We start from the raw sequence: 22537 nt of genomic DNA on the forward strand, positions 1-22537 counted from the left end.
ATCACATCTGTATATTCCTCATTTGCCTATTTCTTTGTCATTAGCATGATAAACTTCTTGTCTGGTCACATGCACTGTGAGCTTTTTCCCCTGTATGCTGTTGACTAATGAAGCTCAAAATAACAATGCCTGACTTCCAAAGAAAAAGCATGAATGGAAAGAGAAACTTGTGACTCTAGAAAGGTTATTTTGTTACTCTTAAAAAATAATTCCTTGGGGAAAAGCGTCTAACCACATCACTTGAACTGTGAAGTGTTAAGGGAGTTTTGCATGCTAGAGGCAACCATACAAAGCTAAGACCCAGCCACTAGAAGCCCTACGCTTGAATGCACTCATTACACTCAAATAGCACTCACTACACTTCAACCGCAGCACATCACTTAGCAGTAGTCACTGGCAGGAGCTGGTAAATCTATATAGGCAGTAAGCCCATCCCATTTCGGCAATAGGAAAATAAGTAAATACTTTGCTTTGTCTGAGTGATCTGCCTCTGGCAAACTGAAGCAGTGTTGTGGGGAGCCACATCCAGCCTTTCCTGGCCACAGAGGGGGTAGGATCCCCAAAGAACCCCTCACTCCATAATGAACCCAGAATGGCAGTACTCTTGAAGATGCAGCATGTATAACATGTATAACTGTTGCTCCTCAGCACAGGCTAGGAACAGTACCTAAGCACATGGGTGTGCTCCATGTGCGAATGCTGGATGGACATAGGCTCCTCACCATAAATACATATCAGCAAACAAGACTGTGAGCATGACTTAGCAGGCACCACAACCTAGCCCACGGGTCGGCAACCTTTCAGAAGCGGTGTGCCAAGTCTTCATTTATTCACTCTCATTTAAGGTTTCACATGTCGGTAACACATTTTAATGTTTTTTAGAAGGTCTCTCTCTCCAAGTCTATATATTATATAACTAAACTATTGTTGTATTGTAAAATAAACAAGATTTTCAAAATGCTTAAGAAGATTCATTTAAAATTAAATTAAAATGTTGATCTTACACCGCCGGCCTGCCCAGCTCGCTGCTAGTCTGGGGTTCTGTTCACCTAGGCTGACAGCGGGCTGAGTGGGGCCTGCAGCCGGGACCCCATCTGGTAAGGGTCCGGCAGCCAAAACCCCAGACCGGCAGCAGGCTGTGTGGGACCAGTGGCCGGGACCCCAGACCGGCAGTGGGCTGAGCAGCTCAGCCTGCTGACACTCAGGGGTTCCATCTGCCGGCACCAGCCGGGATCCCGGCTGTCGGACGCGCTCAGCCCGCTGCCAGTCTGGGGTCCCAACCCTGCCCACGTACAGTGGGTACCTACCTTCTCCCTGGTTCTGGCCCATTCTCTTCCGCTCTCTGCACTGAGCTGAGGGTGGGAGTGGACTGAGCACAGGGCTGGAGGTGAAGGAGCAGGCTGGGGGTTGGGGTGTAGGGTTTGGCCAGGAGCTAGAATGAGGGAAGGGGCTCAGGGTTGGGGCAGGAAGTTTGAGTATGAAGCACTTTGGGTATGGCCCAGCTCCCATTTGGTGCAAGAGGTGGAGGTGGGAATGTTTGGGGGAGGGGTGCAGGAGCTCCCATTTGGTGCTCAGGGTGGGGGTGGGGATGTAAGAGGTGCAAGAGTCAGGATGTGGGGGGTGCATGGGGGAGCGCAAGAGTCAGGGCAGAGGGCTGGGGGCATGTGAGGGGGGTGCAGGTGTCAGGGCATAGGGTGGGGGGGGCCTGGGTATGCGTGGGGGTGTCACAGTCAGGGCTGGGATTCTAGGGGAGTGAAGGAGTCAAGCAGAGGGATGGATATGTGTGAGGGGGGTACAGGGTTCAGGCCAGGAACCTGGGAAGTGTGCGGGGTGCAGGGCTCAGGCCTGGGGGGTGTGCAGGGCTGCAGGGCTCAGGGCAGAGGGCTGGGTGTGTGTGAGGGGACGTCAGGACAGAGGGCTGGGTGTGTGGGCTGGGGTCATGGGGTGCTCACGGCAGGGGGCTGGAGAGGATATGCCCCTATCCCACCCCCATCCCCCTTCTCCAAGGCCCTGTCCCCGCTTCTTCTCTGCCTCCGCCAGGAGCAGTGAGCACGCTGACTCCACTCCTCCCCGACCCCCTCCCTCGCAAGGGCCATCAGTTGATCGGCCAGCAGGGAGGGAGGGACGGAGAGGAGGAGGAGGGGCAGGAACCCAGCAAACTGCGGGAACAGGCACGAGAGCCAGCAGGACCAACCTTCTGCCCTTTGCCCCCATGGGAGGGGGCAGAGGGGGACAGAGGGCAGAGAAGAGCAGGCTGGGCTGGGCAGGATTTTAAATGGCATGCTTAAAAATTGGTTCACGTGCCATTTTTGGCACACGTGCCATAGGTTACCAACCCCTGACCTAGCCCCAACACTGTTTTCTTGTGGCACGGGCAGAACTCCTGACGGATCACATCACAGGGCCTTAATCTGTTTTAAATCCAGCTAATTTCTGTTCTACAGCCACAAGAAGGTGACCACTTGTCCCAACAGCCCCTGGAATCACTCTCTCTGGAGTGCAATAGATACATTATCGGATTGCTGCATTTTTGGCACCATGTGTGAATATGAACTTTAATGGCTTGTCCCATGCTTTGAGGGGACCTATGCATGTGTGCTGTTCAAATAAACTCATTGCAGGTTGCGTATTGAACGCCCCAAATAATCACAGGTAGAAGGGGCATTCTTTTCACTTGTTTAATTTCTTGAATGTCTTCCCATTCTATGGAACTCTCTAATCTCCCTCCTGACAAAGGAGCCAGGCTTCTGGGCCTAGGGGTTTACAACACCTTTTATCACTGTGGATTCAGAACAGGAAAGTAAAGGCCAGCTCCTCAGCTGATTAAGTCAGCACAGTTCCACTGAAGTCAATTTAGACCAGTCAAGGATCTGGACTTTAACTCTTGCTATCACTCTCTCTCGTATGTGGATCACGTGGACAAGGTGGCAGGTGCAACAATGGACTCTTGAATTTACTTAGGGCTTGGCTACACTGGAGGTTGCAGCGCTGGTGATGGGGTTACAGCGCTGCAACTCACTCTGTGTCCACACTTGCAAAGCACACCCAGCGCTGCAACTCCCTGGCTGCAGCGCTGGCTGTACACCTGGTCTGCTTGGGGTGTAGCAACTCCAGCGCTGGTGATGCAGTGCTGGTCATCAAGTGTGGCCACTAAAAGCGCTTTTATTGGCCTCCAGGGTATTAGGAGGTATCCTAGCATACCTTTTCAGCCACTCTGCTCATCGTTTCGCACTCCACTGCCCTGGGCTCAGGTGACCCGCCCTTTAAATGCCCCAGGAATTTTAAAAATCCCCTTCCTGTTTGCTCAGCCAGGTGTGGAGTGCAATCAATCAATCACTGACCATGCCTCCACGCCCCAAACGAGCCCCAGCATGGAACACTTGCAAGCTGCAGGACCTCATCAGTGTTTGGGGTTAGGAAGCTGTGCAGTCACAGCTGTGCTCCAGCCGTAGAAATTATGATACCTATGGGCAGATATCAAAGTTCATGCTGCAAAGGGGCCATGAACGGGACGTGTTGCAGTGCAGGGTTAAAGTAAAGGAGCTGCGGAGTGCCTATTGCAAAGCCCGTGAGGGAAACCGCTGCTCAGAAGCTGCCCCCACGACCTGCCGTTTTTACAAGGAGCTGGATGCCATACTTGGGTGTGACCCCACTACCAATCTGAGGACCATGATGGAGACTTCAGAGCAGGGAGAAGAGGGGGAGGGTGTAGAGGAAGTCGAGAGTGAGGCTACTGGAGTAGAGGGAGACACCCCGGAGTCCCAGGAGGCATGCAGCCAGGAGCTCTTCTCAAGCCAGGAGGAAGCTAGCCAGTCGCAGCAGTTGGAACTTGTTGGTGAAGAAGCAGCAGAGGAGCGGGTTCCTGGTAAGCAGCTTTTATTTTAAGGATGGAAATGTTTTGGGAGAGGAGGGTGGGGTGTTATGGCTGCATGCGTGCATGCCTAGATGTGGAATGGCCCATTGATTTGGTCTATCACGTCTCGGTAATCGGCCTCGGTAATCTCTTCAAAAGTTTCAGCCAGAGCGTGGGCAATGTGCTTGCGCAAGTTTATAGGGAGAGCCACCGTGGTCTTTGTCCCAGTCAGGCTAACACGTCCATGCTACTGTGCCGCGAGAGGTGGGAGGACCATTGCTGCACACAGGCTAGCTGCACAGGGACCAGGGCGGAATCCACATTGCTGTAGAAGACCCTCCCTCTCTTCCCAGGTAACACACAGCAGTGATATATCTGGCAGTAGAAAATCCTGTTGAAAATGTAGGGATAGTGTTCAGTGCAGGTCCCCCCTAGCTGCTCTCTGCTTTCCCCAATGGACAGAAACCCCAGTGAGCCCTGACTCAAGCAGCTCCCCTTCCCAGAGGAGTAACTGCTGCGGCAATTGTGGGGGTGGTGTTCAGTGCACTTTCCCTCCGGCTGCTCTCTGCTTTCCCCAATGGACAGAAATCCCAGTGAGCCCTGACTCAAGCAGCTCCCCCTCCCAGGTGAGTCGCGGCAGAAACACTCACCCCATTACTCACCATGTCTTCGCTGCTGTGGCCTCTCTGTGCTATGTTTGCTATGTGTAAATGATGCTACAAATAGTCTACAAACTCCTTCACTGTAATAATAAACAAAGCAGCCTCTGTATTAAATGTTTCTATTTCTGTTTTTTTATGTGTCTTTGAATCCTCCACCCCTATCGCAGCCTGCTGAAAGACTACAGAACTTGACACGTAAACCAAGGAAAAGCAAAGAAGATTTGGTGAAAGCAGTTATGAATCAGTATGCCGAGAGAATAAGGCTACGTTTAGACTACCCGCCGTATCGGCGGGTTAAAATCGATTGCTCAAGGATCGCTATATCGCGTCTCATCTATATATATCGATCCCCGAGCACGCTTATATCGATTCTGGAACTCCACCAACCTCAACGGAGTTGCGGAATCGACAGGGAGAGCCGCGGACATCGATCCCGCGCGGTGAGGATGGGTGAGTAATCCGATCTTAGATATTCGACTTCAGCTACTTTATTCACGTAGCTGAAGTTGCATATCTAAGATCGATTTCCCCCCGTAGTGTAGACCAGCCCTAAGAGACTGCAGGACTGGAGAGAGAAAATGCATCAGTGGAGGGAAACACAAAGCAGGAGAAAGGAATTGGCTACCAAGAAAAGCACAAAGCAGCTGATAAGCCTCCTGGCGCGCCAAACGGACTGTATGCAGTCACTCGTAGCCATGCAGGCAGACCAGTACTGTGCTAACCCCCCTCCCCCTCCAGCTCTCTCCCTTGTGCCCCAGTGTTTGCTCAAAATCCCTTTCTCCAGAAGCCTGGTTCTTACCACCACCAGCTGCCCCCAACACCTATACGTTCACCTACCAGCCCTGAGAACTACGACCCTTACCCTATGCACTCAACCCCCATCACCATGCAGCATATTAATCCTGAAGTGCAGCAGGCATTGCACAGCAATCCAGGCAGGACATATTCAAATCTTTGAATGTACAGTTCAGCATCCTACCCCCCTGCCCTTTTATGTACTGTATTTTGAATAAATGATTTCTTGGCTTTTAAAACATTTTTTATTGTTGCAGAAAGTGAAAAATACTGTACCCCAAGGGAAAAACAGGCACTGCAAATCATTGTAACCACTGCACTTCACACCCATGCAAGGCACCAAACATTACTGTTGGCTTTCAGCCTCAAATTGCTCCCTTAAGGCATCCTTAATCCTGGAAGCCCTGTGCTGTGCCTCTCTAGTAGCCCTGCTCTCTGGCTGTGCAAATTCAACCTCTAGGCATTGAACCTTGGATGTCCATTCCTCACTGAATGTTTCACCCTTCCCTTCACAAATATTATGGAGGGTACAGCACGCGGATATAACAGCGGGGATGCTGCTTTCCCCCAAGTCTAGCTTCCCATAAAGACACCTCCAGCATCCCTTTAAACAGCCAAAAGCACACTCCAGAGTCATTCTGCACCGGCTCAGCCTGTAGTTGAACCGGTCCTTGCTCCTGTCAAGCTTTCCTGTATATGGTTTCATGGCATTAAGGGGTAAGCAGGGTCTCCAAGGATCACAATGGGCATTTCGATGTCCTCTACTGTGATCTTGCGGTCTTGGAAAAAAGTCCCAGCCTGCAGCTTCCTGAACAGGGCATTGTTCCGAAAGATGCGTGCATCATGCACTTTTCCGGGCCATCCTATGTAAATGTCAGTGAAACGCCCACGGTGATCCACAAGCGCTTGGAGAACCACAGAGAAATACCCCTTCCGATTAATGTACTCGGATGCCATGTGGGGTGGTGCCAGAACAGGAATATGCGTTCCACCTATCGCCCCTCCACAGTTAGGGAAACCCATTTCTGCAAAGCCATCCACAATGTCCTGCACGTTCCCCAGAGTCACAGTTCTTCTTAGCAGGATGCAATTAATGGCCCTGCAAACTTGCATCAACACTATTCCAACGGTCGACTTTCCCACTCCAAACTGGTTCGTGACCAATCGGTAGCTGTCTGGAGTTGCCATCTTCCAGATTGCAATAGCCACCCGCTTCTCCACTGGCAGGGCAGCTCTCAATCTCGTGTCCTTGCGCCGCTGGGTGGGGGCAAGCTCCTCACACAGTCCCGTGAAAGTGGCTTTTCTCATCCGAAAGTTCTGCAGCCACTGCTCGTCATCCCAGACTTGCAGAACGATGTGATCCCACCACTCAGTGCTTGTTTCCCGAGCCTAAAGGCGGCGTTCCACAGTGCTGAGCACGTCCGTTACTGCCACAAGCAATTTAGTGTCTTGTGCGTCAAGCGAATCAATATCGTCTGACTCCTCACTGTCACTTTGGAGCTGAAGGAATAGCTCAACTGCCAAACGTGATGTGCTGGCAACATTTATCAGCAAGGTTCTCAGCAGCTCGGGCTCCATTTCTAACAGAAATCGCACTGCAGACTCACAATGGCGCCAAACTGCTGGGATCTGTAGCAATGCACCACGGGGCGTTGGGATAGGAAGCGTAATGACCCGCACCCTTCCATCCCCTTCCCACAACCCACAGCGCCAAAATGGGGCAAGGTGCTCTGTGGGATAGCTGCCCACAATGCACCACTCCCAACAGCGCTGCAAGTGCTGCAAATGTGGCCACACTGCAGCACTGGTAGCTGTCAGTGTGGCTACACTGCAGCGCTGTCCCTACACAGCTGTACGAACACAGCTGTAACTCCCAGCGCTGCACAAATGTAAGTGTAGCCATACCCATAGCATGTTAGACTCTCTTTCTCACCAATGCCTCCATTCTGCAAGAATGTAATTTTCAGCTCCCTGACCATCTATCCGCAGTGAAGGGCCATTAGCGCTCTTGTCCCAATGTATGTGAGCTGCCATCGCAAAGAAGCATTAAGAGATCAGCCATGGTGTCCCACTGAAATTTTCATAACTCTGAACAAAACATTAGGGTGGTTCTTTCAAAAGTTTACAACTGAACATTGACTTAATACAGCTTTGAAACTTTACTATGCAAAAGAAAAATGCTGCTTTCCCTTTTTTTTAGTAGTTTACATTTAACACAGCACTGTACTGTATTTGCCTTTTTTTTTTTTTTTTTTTTTTTTTTTTTGTCTCTGCTGCTGCCTGACTGCATATTTCCGGTTCCAAATGAGGTGTGTGGTTGACTGGTCAGTTCATAACTCTGGTGTTCTACCCTATTTGGCTGGAGCAAACACTAGGCGAGCACAGATGTACAAAGGACCAAAGACTCCCAATAGCTTTGATATCAAGGCAGTACAGAAAGAGATCTTCATTTTCAGGTATATCAGTCCATGGTTCAGTTTTACTCCCAAGTATGTGACAACTGAATGGAATAGCAGTATCTGGCCTTGGACACAGATCAACATGGGTTGATTGACAAGATGATTTTTAGATGGAAGTAGATGCCACTGTCTGGTTCATTGAGAATTTGACCACTCATTTCTATCAATGGTGATTAAGTATACATGTCATGGATGAGAGAGAGTTCAATCCCATAGAAGTCAGTTCCAGTGTCAGCAATACAGATGTCATCAGGATTCACACACTTCTCGGCCTGAGTTTCAGGAAGATCATGTGTGTATATTAAACAAAAAGGGAGCCAGCACTGACTCTTGTGGAAAGCTATTGCAGAGATGTGTAAGGTGACTGATTTTATCCCCAACTCGCAGAATGAAGCTGCAATTACTGATCACTTCTTGGATGAACTACACCCACCTGGCTACAAGGAATGGCTTGCAGCAGCTTGGTAGTCAGCCCGACATGCCACACAGTGTCATAGGCTGCTCTCAGATCAATAAGAACTACACCAAACTTCTTTCCTTACACAGATGTATCTTCTGTATCTTGAGTCAGACAAAGTATCTAATATCGAGTGCATCATCCCCTCCTGCACCCAGCCTGAACATGAGGCAGCTACAGAACAAATATCTCATTAATCCACATCAGGATTAGTCTCTCCATCAATTTGTAGGTAACACACAGCAAAGAAATCTGTTGGTAGCTCTTTGGATCTCTCAGTGGTTTCTCTGGCTTGGAAACAGTTACGACCTTCACACTGCATTAGGCTTTTGGGATGCTGCAGTCCTGGGTACAGTGATTCACCAATTAAAGAAGCCAGCTTTTGGTGACTGGTCCAAGGTAAGAGAAATGTGTAGTGAATGTTACCTGGATCATGGGCCTTGTGAGGCTACAGTTGATATACAGCCAGGTCGAGCTCTTCATCAATAAAGAAGCCATCAGATGTAGACAAGCGACTTTAGCTGAAATACCATATTGAAGACAATACTCCTAGAACATTTTAGAGCTAATTGGCAGTTGTTTATAACTGGCTGGCCCTGTTGATGAAAAAAACGAGCATCAGCTAACACTGACAGCCCTACCAATGCCACATGACTGCTGTCTAGACAGACTGAAAGGGAAGGAGTTTGCCTAACCAGAGAAAGGTTTTAGCTAATTATTCTACCGTTTTCTGTGTTGTCTTCTCATTTTCTTTATACATTTGTCTCTCACACAAAATGAATTGCTGTAACTGTGGTAAAAGGTTTGCATAAAGAGAAAATGACACTAAACTGGGGAAAGGTTAGCATTTTCTTCCTATCTCCCTAAAATAGAGCAGCAGATAATGGTCATTATCTGGAGGCTGGAGAACACCTAAAAATTAACATGCTGAAAAAGGGAGAGAACACAAAGTGGTAAAACTAGTGGTGGGGGCAGCCAGCCCTCCATTTTCCTCTATCAGGCTAGAATAAGTAAAGACAGCTTCTCCAATGTAAGAGATTCAGTGACAGGGTGGATTTAATTTAAATCACTAGTCAGGAAGACTCAGTTTAATCATGATTTCTACATAAAAGTACATTCCTGTCAGTTGTTATAACCGTAATACATATTCTTCACAACTCAGAGATAGATGTAGGTTTCATTTTCAGAAAGCACACACTATACATACTTAAAGTGATTTATTTTGAAAACTTTTCAGATTAGTTTTACAGCTATATCAAAAAATGAATTAATGTTTAGTTATTTCATTTACCAAATGTAATTAAAGTAGATATTTATGAAGTCACTGGGAGGTGAACTATCTCCAATTCAACAGGTTAATCATTAATATTTGGAGGATTTTCTTGCCATGTTGTATTAGGAGGAGAACATCACCAGACAGACATTTAAACTGTTTTATTTAACTAAAACAACAGGGTTATGTATTCTGGATTTTTTTTCTTCAACAGCAAACAAATAATATTTTAACAAAACAAGTATACGATTTTTTGAATTTAGTTAAACATTCAAGTTTTTTAAAATCAGGTTTGTTTTGTTAAAATTGTTTTTAACTAAAATAGTTAAAAGAAATATTTAAAAAAAATTAAATAGACTATGTCAGCTAGGTCAACATGAGAAACTTAAAATATTGGCTTCTGCAGCTAACTTGGTCGTCTTCACAGTCATTTTCCTGTTTGTTCATAATAAGGACAAGAAAAACAAGCTTTATTGCTTTTTCAGATCCCTAATGATTTCTCAATTTGGAATGAATCCATCCAAAGGAAGAAAATATTCTTTCTACACCAGCAAAAGTAGCTACTGCTGTTAAAAGTGAGATTATCACTTCAACAGTCTCTGAATCCAAGTGCTTAAATGACTTCCACCAGTTCACTGGTGTGACTTTCTTTAAAACATCATCAGCGAACATATATTTTTTGAATGGTTCACCCTTAGCTCTGAAGTTCCTTACAGTTGGCATTATGGAGGGATGATTCCTGGATGTCCATGTCATAGCTAACTCCTCTTCTTCAGCAGTTAAGGCTTGACCCTGGTCCCGAGTACTGTGAATATTTGCAAGAAAATGAGCTGAAGATAGTGCTTGTCCCATTTGTTTTTTTAATACTTGTAAACTAACTCTGTCATTACATATTTCTCTTTTTAAGATCTCACTCAGTTCCTTCCAAATTTGAACAGCATCAGCAATAAAACAGCTATTTCCCTGAATTTTGTACAAGGCTACAGAAATGGGCTTCAGGGTACTCAGCATATGTTCAGCATTTTTTTTTAAGCCCAACGTTAAGAACTTTGGCTGTGACAGTGTCATTTATTTTTGCTCTATTTTGTTCACAGACTATCATCAGATTAGGCCAGTTCTTGATATAGTGCTCAAAACGCCACTACTGAGTTCCATCACACGTCTTGTGGGAGAATTAGCTTGGTTCCTCCAACTTTTTACAGAGCAGCTGCTGCAAAGTAGTTGTTATGGATGTATTTTGCAATTTCAACAACATTAGCCTTTATTTCTGGAACACTGAAGTCTTTGACTAGGAGGTGCATCAAATGAGCACTGCAACCGTATGTTATTAGCTTTGGACTCTCTTCACTCCCTCTTCTAAATTTCTTCTCATCTTTGATACATTTGCAGCATTGTCTGTGATCAAGCTGCATACCAGACCTTTGTATTTTTCTTCAGTTTGTTATAGCTTTACTGCTATTTCTTGTAAGTATTCTGCTGTGTGCGCATTTCCTGATGTACCAATTGTTTCTGTAATGAAGACATTCCCTTCTTCTGTTGTCATACAAGCATGTATAACAGGATTATTGTGGACACTGCTCCACCTATCAAGACTCAGGTTAACAATTTTACCTTCTAGACCTTTTGCACACTACTCAATTTCTCTTTCATATACCTTATCCAGCAATTTGCCTGCAACATCTGCTCTGTAGGGTGGACTGTATCCTGGTCTTAATGATTGAACCACGTTAACGAAGTGTGGGTTCTCAATCATACGGAAAGGAGAGTTTTTTGCATAAACAAACTGGACCATTTTTAAATCAATTACCTCTTTTTGTAATCTGCTGGTTCTTATCACAAACTTATCGATGTCTGTTTCTGGATGATGGAGATTTTTTTTCTTTTTGCTACTGTGGCTATATGACATAGATGGTATGACTGTAAACTGGCATTGGCAGATAACTCTGAAACTACAGAAAATGATGGTGATCCTAAAGGTAGAAAGTCTTCAGGACCCTGTATGTTGAAGATGGATTCTCCTGAACAAAATAAGTCAATGCAGTTATTTAATTATTATTACCATACTGCTCATTTAGTAATTATTTCATTGCATTCACTGACACTCATGAATAATACTAAATGAGCAGTATGGTAATAATAATTAAATAACTGCATTGACTTATTTTGTTTAGGAGAATTCATCCTCAACATACAGGATTCTGAAGATTATCCACCTTCAAGATCACCATCATTTTCTATAGTTTCAGAGTTATCTGCCAATGATAGTGTTTCAGTCACATCACCTATGTCACATAGCCACAGCATATCTGTAGTACAAAAAAAAAAAATTCCATCCTCCAGAAACAACCATAGATAAATTTGTGATAAGAACCAGCAGATTACAAAAAGAAGTAATTTATTAAAAAATTGCCCAGTTCATTTATACAACAAACTCTTCTTTCCAAACTGAAAAATCGTTTGGGACCTGAAAAAACAAGAAAGTTTGTTTTTCTTTTCCAGGTTATGAACAAACAGGAAAATGAAGGTGAAGACAACTGAGTTAGCTGAAGAAGCCAATATTTTAAGTTTCTCATGTTGACCCAGCTGACATAGTCTATTTAATTTTTTTAAAATATATTTCATTTATCTATTTTAGTTAAAAACAATTTTAACAAAAACAAACCTGATGTTAAAAAACTAGAATGTTAAACTAAATTCAAAAATTCATATGCTTGTTTTGTTAAAATATTATTTGTTTGCTGTTGAAGAAAAAATCCAGAATACATAAAGCTGTTGTTTTAGTTAAATAAAACAGTTTAAATGTCTGTCTGGTGATGTTCTCCTCCTAATACAACATGGCAAGAAAATCCTCCAAATATTAATGATTAACCTGTTGAATTGGAGATAGTTCACCTCCCAATGACTTCATAAATATCTGCTTTAATTACATTTGGTAAATGAAATAACCAAACATTCATTCATTTTCTGATACAGCTGTAAAACTAATCTGAAAAGTTTTCAAAATAAATCACTTTAAAAATGTATAGTGTGTATCTTCTAAAAATGAAACCTACATCTGTCTCTCAGTTGTGAAGAATATGTATTAAGGTTATAACAACCCACAAGAATGCACTTTTATGTAGAAATCCATGATTAAACTGAGTCTTCCTGACTAGTGATTTAAATCACTCACCCTGATTAAAATAGCGTGAGATGTTCATATACTACAGCAGTGATGGACAGATAAGTGCTTAAGATAGATAGATGGACTCTGCCAAAAGAAGAGCACGATACTCAGTGAAGGATAGGAAAATGTTCCTTATACAGTAGATTTCATGCTAATTACTGCAGTACAGTACCTGTTTTTTGGTCAATGCTTTACTGAGGTACTTCATTAAGGTAAGGGAATTTACACAGAAGGGTTCTGTTCTGTTGATCTTAATAAACCCCTCTCACCACGCACATTTCACTTGAAAAAGAAAGTTTGGTGAATACAGGCCAAGCTGTGATACAGCACATGTTGTGCCCTTCTGATTTATGATGCCTGCAGAACCCTTCCAATGAATTACAGCTTTGTAGTCAACAGAGAACTACACATTATTCTGACTTTATCCATGCTAGGAAGAAAGAAATGAGAGTCAAGACAAGGAATGAAAATGGATGCATTACTTCATGCACTCAGGCAAAAACCACCTGCAGAGATGCCACAAATCAGAATTATTAAAGAAAATTATTGCTGCAGAAAAAGAGTTCTGGTTTGACAGGTGAGAATGAAAGAGATACAATAGCTACAGAGCTCTTTATGGAAACTGCTACACCAAAAGATAACTGACATGTCAAAAGGCAGATCTCACTGACATTTTAAGAGCGTTCATGCAGACTGAAAACTAATGGAAAGAGCAATACGAAGGTACTGGCCGTGACTTCTTCATTGAAGTTAATGCCAGAGTTCCAATACAAGACTGACTTTGATTCATTCTGTAAGGGTATGTCTACACTACGGGATTATTCTGATTTTACATAAACTGGTTTTGTAAAAGATTGTATAAAGCTGAGTGCACGCGGCCACACTAAGCTCATTAATTCGGCAGTGTGCGTCCATGTACTGAGGTAGCGTCGATTTCTGGAGCGTTGCACTGTGGGTAGCTATCCCGTAGCTATCCCATAGTTCCCGCAGTCTCCCCTGCCCATTGGAATTCTGGGTTGAGATCCCAATGCAAAAACAGTGTCGCGGGTGATTCTGGGTAAATGTCGTCACTCAATCCTTCCTCCGTGAAAGCAACAGCAGACAATCATTTCGCGCCCTTTTTCCCTGTATTGCCCTGTCAGACGCCATAGCATGGCAACCATGGAGCCCGTTCTGCCTTTTGTCACTGTCACCGTATGTGTACTGGATGCTGCTGACAGACGCGGTACTGCAGTGCTACAGAGCAGCATTCATTTACCTTTGCAAGGTAGCAGAGACGGTTACCATCCCTATTGCACCATCTGCCATGCCATTGTAAATTGGCGATGAGATGACGGTTATCAGTTGTTCTGTACCGTCTGCTGCTGTCATGGGTGCTCCTGGATGGCCTCGCTGAGGTCGGCCGAGGGCGCATGGACAAAAATGGGAATGATTCCCCAGGTCATTCCCTTTGTTATGTTTTGTTTAAAAATAGAGTCAGTCCTGCCTAGAATATGGGGCAAGTCTAGTAGAGAACCAGAGAGCACAGCCGCTCCATGTCAGAGCCCCAGAGATCCCAGAGAAATGATGAGCTGCAGGCCATTCTAGGGGGTGCCTCTGCAACAACCCCACTCGTTGCTTCCCTCCTCCCCCAACCCTTCTGGGCGACCGCGGCAGTGTGTCCCCCCATTTGTGTGATGAAGTAATAAAGAATGCAGGAATAAGAAACACTGACTTTTTAGTGAGATAAAATGAGGGGAAGGAAGCCTCCAACTGCTATGATAGTCCAGGCAGGACATTAAAGGGTGGCGGAGGAGATGAGCCCAGCCTCCCGCTGCTATGATAGTCAAGGCAGTACAGAATCTTTTCTTTAGACATGAAGGGGGGGGGCTGATAGAGCTCAGCCTCCAGTTGCTATGATGAAGACAGTTACCAGCCGTTCTGTACCATCTGCCAGGGATGACCGGGAGTCACTCCCATTTTTACCCAGGCAACCCCGGCCGACCTCACTGAGGCTGGCCAGGAGCACTCACGGGCTGATGATGACGATGGATAGCAGTCATATTGTACCATCTGCCACCGGGAAGGGGATGCTGGTGTTCAGCACTGCAGCACTGCGTCTACCAGCAGCATGCAGTAGACATAGGGTGACATTGAAAAGAGGTGAGAAACATTTTTTTTCCCTTTTCTTTTGGGAGGGTTGGGGGGAAGGGTGTAAATTGACGACATACACCCTGAAACACCCGGGAAAATGTTTTTGACCCTTCAGGCATTGGGAGCTCAGCCAAGAATACAAATGCTTTTCGGAGACTGCAGGGACTGTGGGATAGCTGGAGTCCTCAGTCCCCCATCCCTCCCTCCCTCCATGAGCATCCATTTGATTCTTTGGCTTTCCATTACGCTTGTCACATAGCACTGTGGTGTGGCCTCTGTCTATCATAGCCTGGAGATTTTTTCAAATGCTTTGTCATATTGTCTTCTGTAACGGAGCTCTGATAGAACAGATTTGTCTCCCCATACAGCGATCAGATCCAGTATCTCCCGTACGGTCCATGCCGGAGTTCTTTTTGGATTTGGGACTGCATCGCCACCTGTGCTGATCAGAGCTCCACGCTGGGCAAACAGGAAATGAAATTCAAAAGTTTGCGGGGCTTTTCCTGTCTACCTGGCCAGTGCATCCGAGTTCAGATTCTTTTCCAGAGCAATGGTGCACTGTGGGATACTGCCCAGAGGCCAATACCATCGATTTGCGGCTACACTAACCCAAATCCAACATGACAATAACATGACAATACCGATTTCAGCACTACTATTCTCGTCAGGGAGGAGTACAGAAATCGGTTTAAAGAGCCCTTTATATCGACATAAAGGGCCTCATTGTGTGGACAGGTGCAGGGTTAAATCAGTTTAACATTGCTAAATTTGGTTTAAACGCACAGTGTAGACCAGGCCTAACTTTCTTGATGAAGGAACTATGATTCTTAATTTTTGGTGTGTGTGAACTTTTCCCCCCAGAAGTTTAGGATAAGAAATAATTATATAGAGAAAGAGGGAAAATATTCTCTTCTAAAAAGGATGACTTCCAAGATTTTCCAGCCACTGAACACTGGGGGGATTTGTTGGTGTCTGATTTGATTTTAGTTTGGGGGTTTTTGTACAAGTTCATTCATTTTAAACACAGTCTGTCGTACATAATACTTTCTAGATGATTTCCCAAATCTGAAATTATGCACCATCACTCATTAAAAATATGACAATATTTTTCTATATGAAGTATAAAAAGTGACCATTGGTCACTCCATAATTATGATTGTTTAAAGCAGGATTTTGAGTCCTCCCTAAAATTCACATATGTACTGAAAGTGACATGAAAACCCATACGCTGGCTCACGAATTGGGGTATAGTTTATAATATAAATTTGAGGGTCATTTAATCAAAAGGTTTCAGAGTGGTAGCCATGTTAGTCTGTATCAGCAAAAACAATGAGGAGTCCTTTTGACACCTTAGAGACTAACAAATTTACATGGGCATAAGCTTTCATGGGCTAAAACACACTGCATCAGACGGAGTGAAAAATACAGTAAGCAGTATAAATATTACAGCACATGAAAAGAGGGGAGTTGCCTTACCAAGTGGAGGGTCAGTGCTAACGAGGCCAATTTAATTAAGATGGAAGCGGCCTATTCTCAACAGTTGACAAGAAGGGATGAATATCAAGAGAGGGAAAATTACTTTTGTAGCGCTAATGAGCCCAATGCAAAAGCATTTCCAAGTCAATCTCTCTCCAAAGTGACCCATTTTTAAAATTTGGAAAGTCTATCACTTTTCTGGAACACATACTGAATAAAAAAAACATGGGCAGAAGCCACAGGATACTTGTATCTTTGGGATACCTTGCAAGAGCTAGTGTCTGGAACAATAACCAGATCCAAAACCTAACAACAGAAAATAACTAGAGCTTGTTTTGGTACTACGAGTGACGAGGATACTGAGATCTCTGGCAATGTGCACGGACTCCAGGTCAAAACTCAGAGAGAGTGATCTCCCAGAAAATACTTTTAGTCTAAAAGGTGCATTGGCCTGGGAGCCAAGAGACCGTGAAATCAAGTCTTCTCCTCCACTGACTGCTTTAAATATTTGTGTGCTCTTCATAACTTATACTGACCAAGGCCTGATACTCCTGCTATAGGGCCAGGGAACTATTATTTTCCCTCAGTTTTACAGATAAGGTAACTGAGAAGTTACCCAAAGAAGGGAAGGACGGTCCACTTGTTAGGGTACTAATCTAGGTCCCAGAGACCCAAGTTCAATTCTGCTACAAACTTCCTGTGTAACATTGGGCAAGTCACTTGGTCTTTCTATGTCCCAGATTGCCATCTGTAACATGGAATGTTGTGAAAATAAAATATATTAAAGATTAGGAGGCACTGAGATACTGCAAAAAATGGAGGCTATATAATAGAATACTGGTCTTGAATATGACAGACCCAACCTTCATTCACGTAGCCATTCGATAACTGTGTTAAATCTGTATGCTTAGCTATCCTGCCCGTACCACTGCTTTAACCACTAAACCAGACGTCTTGAAATCAAACCAGAAAGACACTCCAGGAATCCTAATTCCCAAAATTATACTATTGTCTAGCAAAAACTGTGCAACTCACTAGCAAAGTGTGTGTCAACTTTCTGGTTAGAGGTCCACCATGTGCACATGAAGATCTCAAGTTCAGATTCTGCCAACAACCAATGTGGGAGCAATCACAGTTCCACATGATGGCATTTCTATTTTCCCAATTTAATATTTTAAAAGTCCAATCACCCTGTAAATTAATAGATTAGAGGCCAAATTATGTGCTCAGCTATGCTTTCTGCATGTCTATCCTTATCAAGCGTGCAAGAGACACAGTTGAACTGCCTTAGCACATAGGTGTACATGGTGGAGCTTCAGCGAAATGTCTGTGCATAGCAACTGAAGCAGCAGGAAAAAAAATGATGATCCAGTGATTAAGGCAGTGGACTGGGAACCGAACCAGGGGAACCAGTGTTCAATGTTTGGCTCAGACATGGACTTTCTGAGAGATCTTGGCCAAGTCATTTAATCTCTCTGCTTCAGTTTCCACAACTGTAGGCTACTTTGGATCTTCAGAAGCCTGACAAGCGTAGTTTGACTCATAGAGATTTCAGGAGCTGGTTTGGCTGGTTTGAGGCTGAGAAATCTTCTAAGGCTCAGGGAGGATTCCACATTCACATCATCTCTGCTCCAGTGAAGGGGCATACTATAGGAGGCCACTGGGGGATGTCTGGGGAAGGCATAGACCTGGGGACTAGCACTGTGTTTGGAGTAATGTATATTTAAATAACCAACAGTGATTAAGCTCTTTCCTTTGACAAGATGGTAAAAAAGCCAACCTGTACACAGGCTCTCTCTGCGACATGGTTCCTGACTATAGCTGTATTTTACATCCTCTCTAAAGTACATACACACAGTGGATTCCTTCTTTACTCCAAGACTGGCTTCACAACACAGGCTGTATAGCAGGCACAATTCATCCATTATAATCCGCAGCCCTAAGGTAAGATTTAATGGCACTTTACTGTGGAGTACAGTGTCATTTTTAGGAGAAAATAAGAGATTAGAGAGGAAGTAAACCTGTTTTCTGCCATTATCTCTGAGTATTCTGAGGACTTGTAAGGCCAATGCAGAGTGTAAATGCAACTGCAGTAACCTGTTAGGTAAAATGCACCAAACAAGCAAGAGCCTACAGCTGATGAGAGAACATCCAGCTTGCCTGACTGAAACTTCATTAACATGGATAAAACAAGCTCAATATGAATCAACAGGCTCTGATGAACAAATCCATCTTCATATCTTTCATGCAAGAATTAGGGTCAATAGAATAAACTGAGATGTTCAGAATGGCGTCTGAAGCCCCCAGTGCTAGGCTGCTGAGGAAGGGGAGCTCTAAGTCCAGCACAGGTCACTCCCAGAAACTGAGTTAAACCTTATAAGCAGCAGGAGGGAAAATACTTTATTACCTATGGTATCAGGCTCAGTCCAGCCTCCGTCATGGATTTGCTTTAGAAGAGAATACAGCAGCCTCCAAATCTGCAAACTCTGTAAAAGATCAGAAAGGAAACATCAGCATTCAGAAGAGTTGCCATGTATTTGTCTTTAATTACTCAGCACTGGCCATTGCCTGGAACAACACAAGGTGCCCACTCAGCAAGAAAAGAGGGGAAGGATAGGTATTGCCCTGTGCTCCCTCAGATTAATGGCAATAACATGAAGATTGTGCATTCAGCAAAGAAAAGTGTTACAGGGTTGTTGACTGCCTGGAACAATTGGGCACCTCTCTCCCACAACCACACAACAGCACTGCTTCTAAAAAGGCACAGCCACATACAGCACATTTTATACTTATACTTCTACCAGTTTGTTCTGGGATGCTTGAAAGAAATGTCCTATAATGCTGCAAGAGCAGGGGCTTTAGGATAATTTGTTAACACCAGGCATTGCATTGTGGGCTATTATTACGAGAACTAGCTCAACCAATGTAGTTAGAAGCTAGGACAGCACGGTAACAGACTATGACAGTTTAAGGAAAGCCCTCCTTCAAGGAATTGCTGCCAACATTTGTAAAATGCCTAGACAAATATAAAACATCCTATATGCAGAGGTAAGTCAAGGATTTTCTGCCACTGGAGTTTCCAAAGCCCTAGCACAGAGGGGGCCTAAGATCGTTCAGGATAAAGGAAGGGAAGTATACTCTGAGTGACAAGCAGAATGTGCTGAACACCAGAAGTGTCCAGCTTCAATTTGGGCCAGGGGGGAAGGGGAGTAGAAAATAGAAGTTTCCAGGAAATTTTCCAGGCGCAGGAATTTTTCAGAGCTTCTGAACAAGATTCTAACCAAGAGAAGACATGGAAAGAGATCATCCCACTGAAAAGAAAGGAAGGGCAGCACAGAGACAAGAGAGACTATTTTGCTCTTGGATTTAGAAGATTTCCCTCTAATGTAAATGGAAGTTGATCATGCATATCTGGCTGTCTAGGCTTTTTATTTCCCAACACGGGGGGAGGAGGAAGCTGGAGTCACTACACGGATGGCTGACATACCATGACTAAAGGGCCTCAGGTGGGTTATGAGGGTACCTTCACGGTGGAAGGTGAGGCGGGGATACTACAGAATCAAGGTTTCAGAGGGAATGTGACTGTCAGGCATAGGGAGGGGGAAGGATATGCATCCCTAGATTTGAAAAGGTGTGAATTTAGGGCACCAGAAGTATTCCTGAATAACACTGTATGTGGAGATTCTTAGTACAGAATAAGGGTGTCCACACATTGAGTTATTCAGCAGTTATTCCAGAATAACTCCATGTGTAGACAAACCCTTAGGTGCTGACATTACAGGGATTACAGCACAGGGGTGCCAACGCTACCAGGTGGTGACAAGCTAGTGAAGAACACCATGGAGTGCTGGAGGACACAGATACACAGAGCCGTACAGATTAGCTATATGAACAGCATGGTGGCATTATTTTAATGAGAACTAGCGAGTAACATTGAATATTCACACAGCACTATCCCATCCACACACCTTAAAGTGTTTTATACTGCTGAGTGTTATTATTCCTCCTTTACAGCAGGCAAAACTGATGCACAGACCTTGTTGTCACTGGGGATTTGTTCCAGCCCCACTCACTGGTGTAGCTGCCCGGTGCAGACCCTACTACAAGCAAAGCTGTTACAAGCTACAGTATGCACCACTGCAGTGTGACCTGGTTGTACACTGGGCTGAGTGGCAAACTGTGCTTATATCAGCTGCGCCTGTCTCACCAGGAGCTTACAACTGGGCAGCTATGCCAAAAGCAGGAATACCCAACATGAAGAAAGCCTGAGTGCCCAAGAAAGTTCCCCAGGGTCCCACCACAGGGGGTGATGGTATGGGAGAAGGGATGACATTACAAGGGTAAAAGGAGAAGTAGGCATTAATGTTATGGGGCAGGGGCGATGCTGTAGGGTAGCAGGGGCAAACCCAGGATGTAGAGGGATGCTATGGGTCAGTATGGGGGGAGGGGTATTGCTATGGGGCAGGGGCCACCGAGAGGATAGGGGTGCAGTGAGGGGGCACTGTCAGGGGACGGGAGGGCGTTGCTATGGGGCAGGGGCCACCGAGAGGATAGGGGTGCAGTGAGGGGGCACTGTCAGGGGACGGGAGGGCGTTGCTATGGGGCAGGGGCCACCGAGAGGATAGGGGCGCAGTGAGGGGGCACTGTCAGGGGACGGGAGGGCGTTGCTATGGGGCAGGGGCCACCGAGAGGATAGGGGCGCAGTGAGGGGGCACTGTCAGGGGACAGTGGTGTTGCTATGCGGCAGTGGGGACGGGAGGGCGTTGCTATGGGGCAGGGAGGGGCCAGCGATGTTGCTACGGGCTAGCGGTGATGCTGTGGGGCAGAGGGGACAGTGCTGTTGCTATGGGGCGGAAGGGATCGGTCCCGGCTTCCCCCGCTCTCACCGCCTCGGGCCGGTCGAACTTCGCGAGGCGGAAGGTCTCCGGGGCGGGCCGGCTCCCCGGCGGCAGAGCCCGGCACAGCGCCCCGATGGCCGCCGGCAGCGCCCCAGCCCGGCCCCGCCACATCCCGCTTCAGACTCCGACACTCGCCACCCAGCGCCGCGCGCCTCCTTTCAAACGGCGCCTCCACGCTATTGCGCAGGTGCACACGATCCGCCTCCCAGGGCGCATGTGCAAGGTGGGCGGGCGTGCGCAATGGACAAGTGAAGCCGCGCGGAAGCCGTCGCCCTCGCGTGCACCCTTCGTACTGCCCTTTCTCGGAGCACGTGGCCGCGTGCTAGGCTCCCAGCGCTGGGCCAGGCTGCTGCGCGTTGGTGTCTCCCGGTCTGGGACTGGCAGAGCCAAGCAGCCTGGAAATCCCGCAGCAGGGCTCTAGCGGGTCCAGCCCAGAGCTCATTGGCAGGCTGGCCTTTGCTGTCACCCTGGAGGCTAGACATGTGCAGAGGGCTTTGTGGGAAAGCTGGGAGTCTGAGCTCACTTTACCCCAGCAGCTGGGACTTTATGCAGCGGCCTATTATCGCCTAGGCCAACAAGGCCTAGGTCTAGGGCGGCAAATTTGCATGGGCAGAAAATTTGCTTGGGCCCCCTCCCCAACTCTACCCCTTCCCCAAATCCCCAGCCCACTTTTTCCCCCAGGTGCGCTGCACTTCCCTCCTTCCACCTCCCTCCCAGGCTTGCCGCGCGAAAGAAGGGAGTAGTGGCACGCTTGGAGGAGGCAGAGCAGAGGTGAGCTGGGGCACACGGGCACGGGAAGTAACCCGAGGGGGCCGGGAACTGCTCCTTGCCCCAATTCACCTCCGCTCCACCACTGCCATCCCCCGAGCATGTCGTAACTCCCTTTCTCCCCCCTCCCTCCCAGGCTCGCTGCACAAAAGCACAGGGAGGAAGAAGCGAGTAGCGGCGCAATCGGAGAAGTCAGAGCAAAGGTGAGCTGGGGGTGGCAGGCGTGGGGAGTGACTCTTGGGGGTGGAAGCAGGGAACCGCTCCCTGCCCCAGCTCACCTCCACTCCACCGCTGCCATCCCCCGAGCATACCACAACTCCCATTCACCCCCTCCCTTCCAGGCTTACCACAGGGGAGCAGAGGTGAGCTGGGCGGGTGGGAGGTGGCAATTTTTTGAGGGCCTAGGGGCGCCAAATTTGTTAATCCGCCACTGAAGGTGGCATGTGAGCTGATTATCTGTGGAACTCACACTGACCAGATCCTGGCCACCAATCCAGGAGGCTCTGCATTTTAATTTAATTTTAAACGAAGCTTCTTAAACATTTTAAAAACCTTATTTACTTTACATACAATAGTAGTTTTGTTATATATTACAGA

General features: G+C 46.2%; 1 protein-coding gene across 1 annotated transcript in view; it reads right to left on the reverse strand.

Annotated features, from left to right (window-relative positions):
• Positions 1-21283, reverse strand: part of TEDC1 (tubulin epsilon and delta complex 1) — a 186968-nt gene extending 165685 nt beyond the window's left edge. The window contains exons 1-2 of the mRNA XM_030573362.1: positions 21161-21283; positions 18682-18760 (exon numbers count right to left, since the gene is read on the reverse strand). Coding sequence (XP_030429222.1) covers positions 18682-18760; positions 21161-21283 — 202 coding nt within the window. The remainder of the gene's footprint in view (positions 1-18681; positions 18761-21160) is intronic.
• Positions 21284-22537: the final 1254 nt, after the last annotated feature.

This window comes from Gopherus evgoodei, chromosome 8, assembly GCF_007399415.2.
Source record: "Gopherus evgoodei ecotype Sinaloan lineage chromosome 8, rGopEvg1_v1.p, whole genome shotgun sequence".
NCBI lineage: Eukaryota > Metazoa > Chordata > Testudines > Testudinidae > Gopherus > Gopherus evgoodei.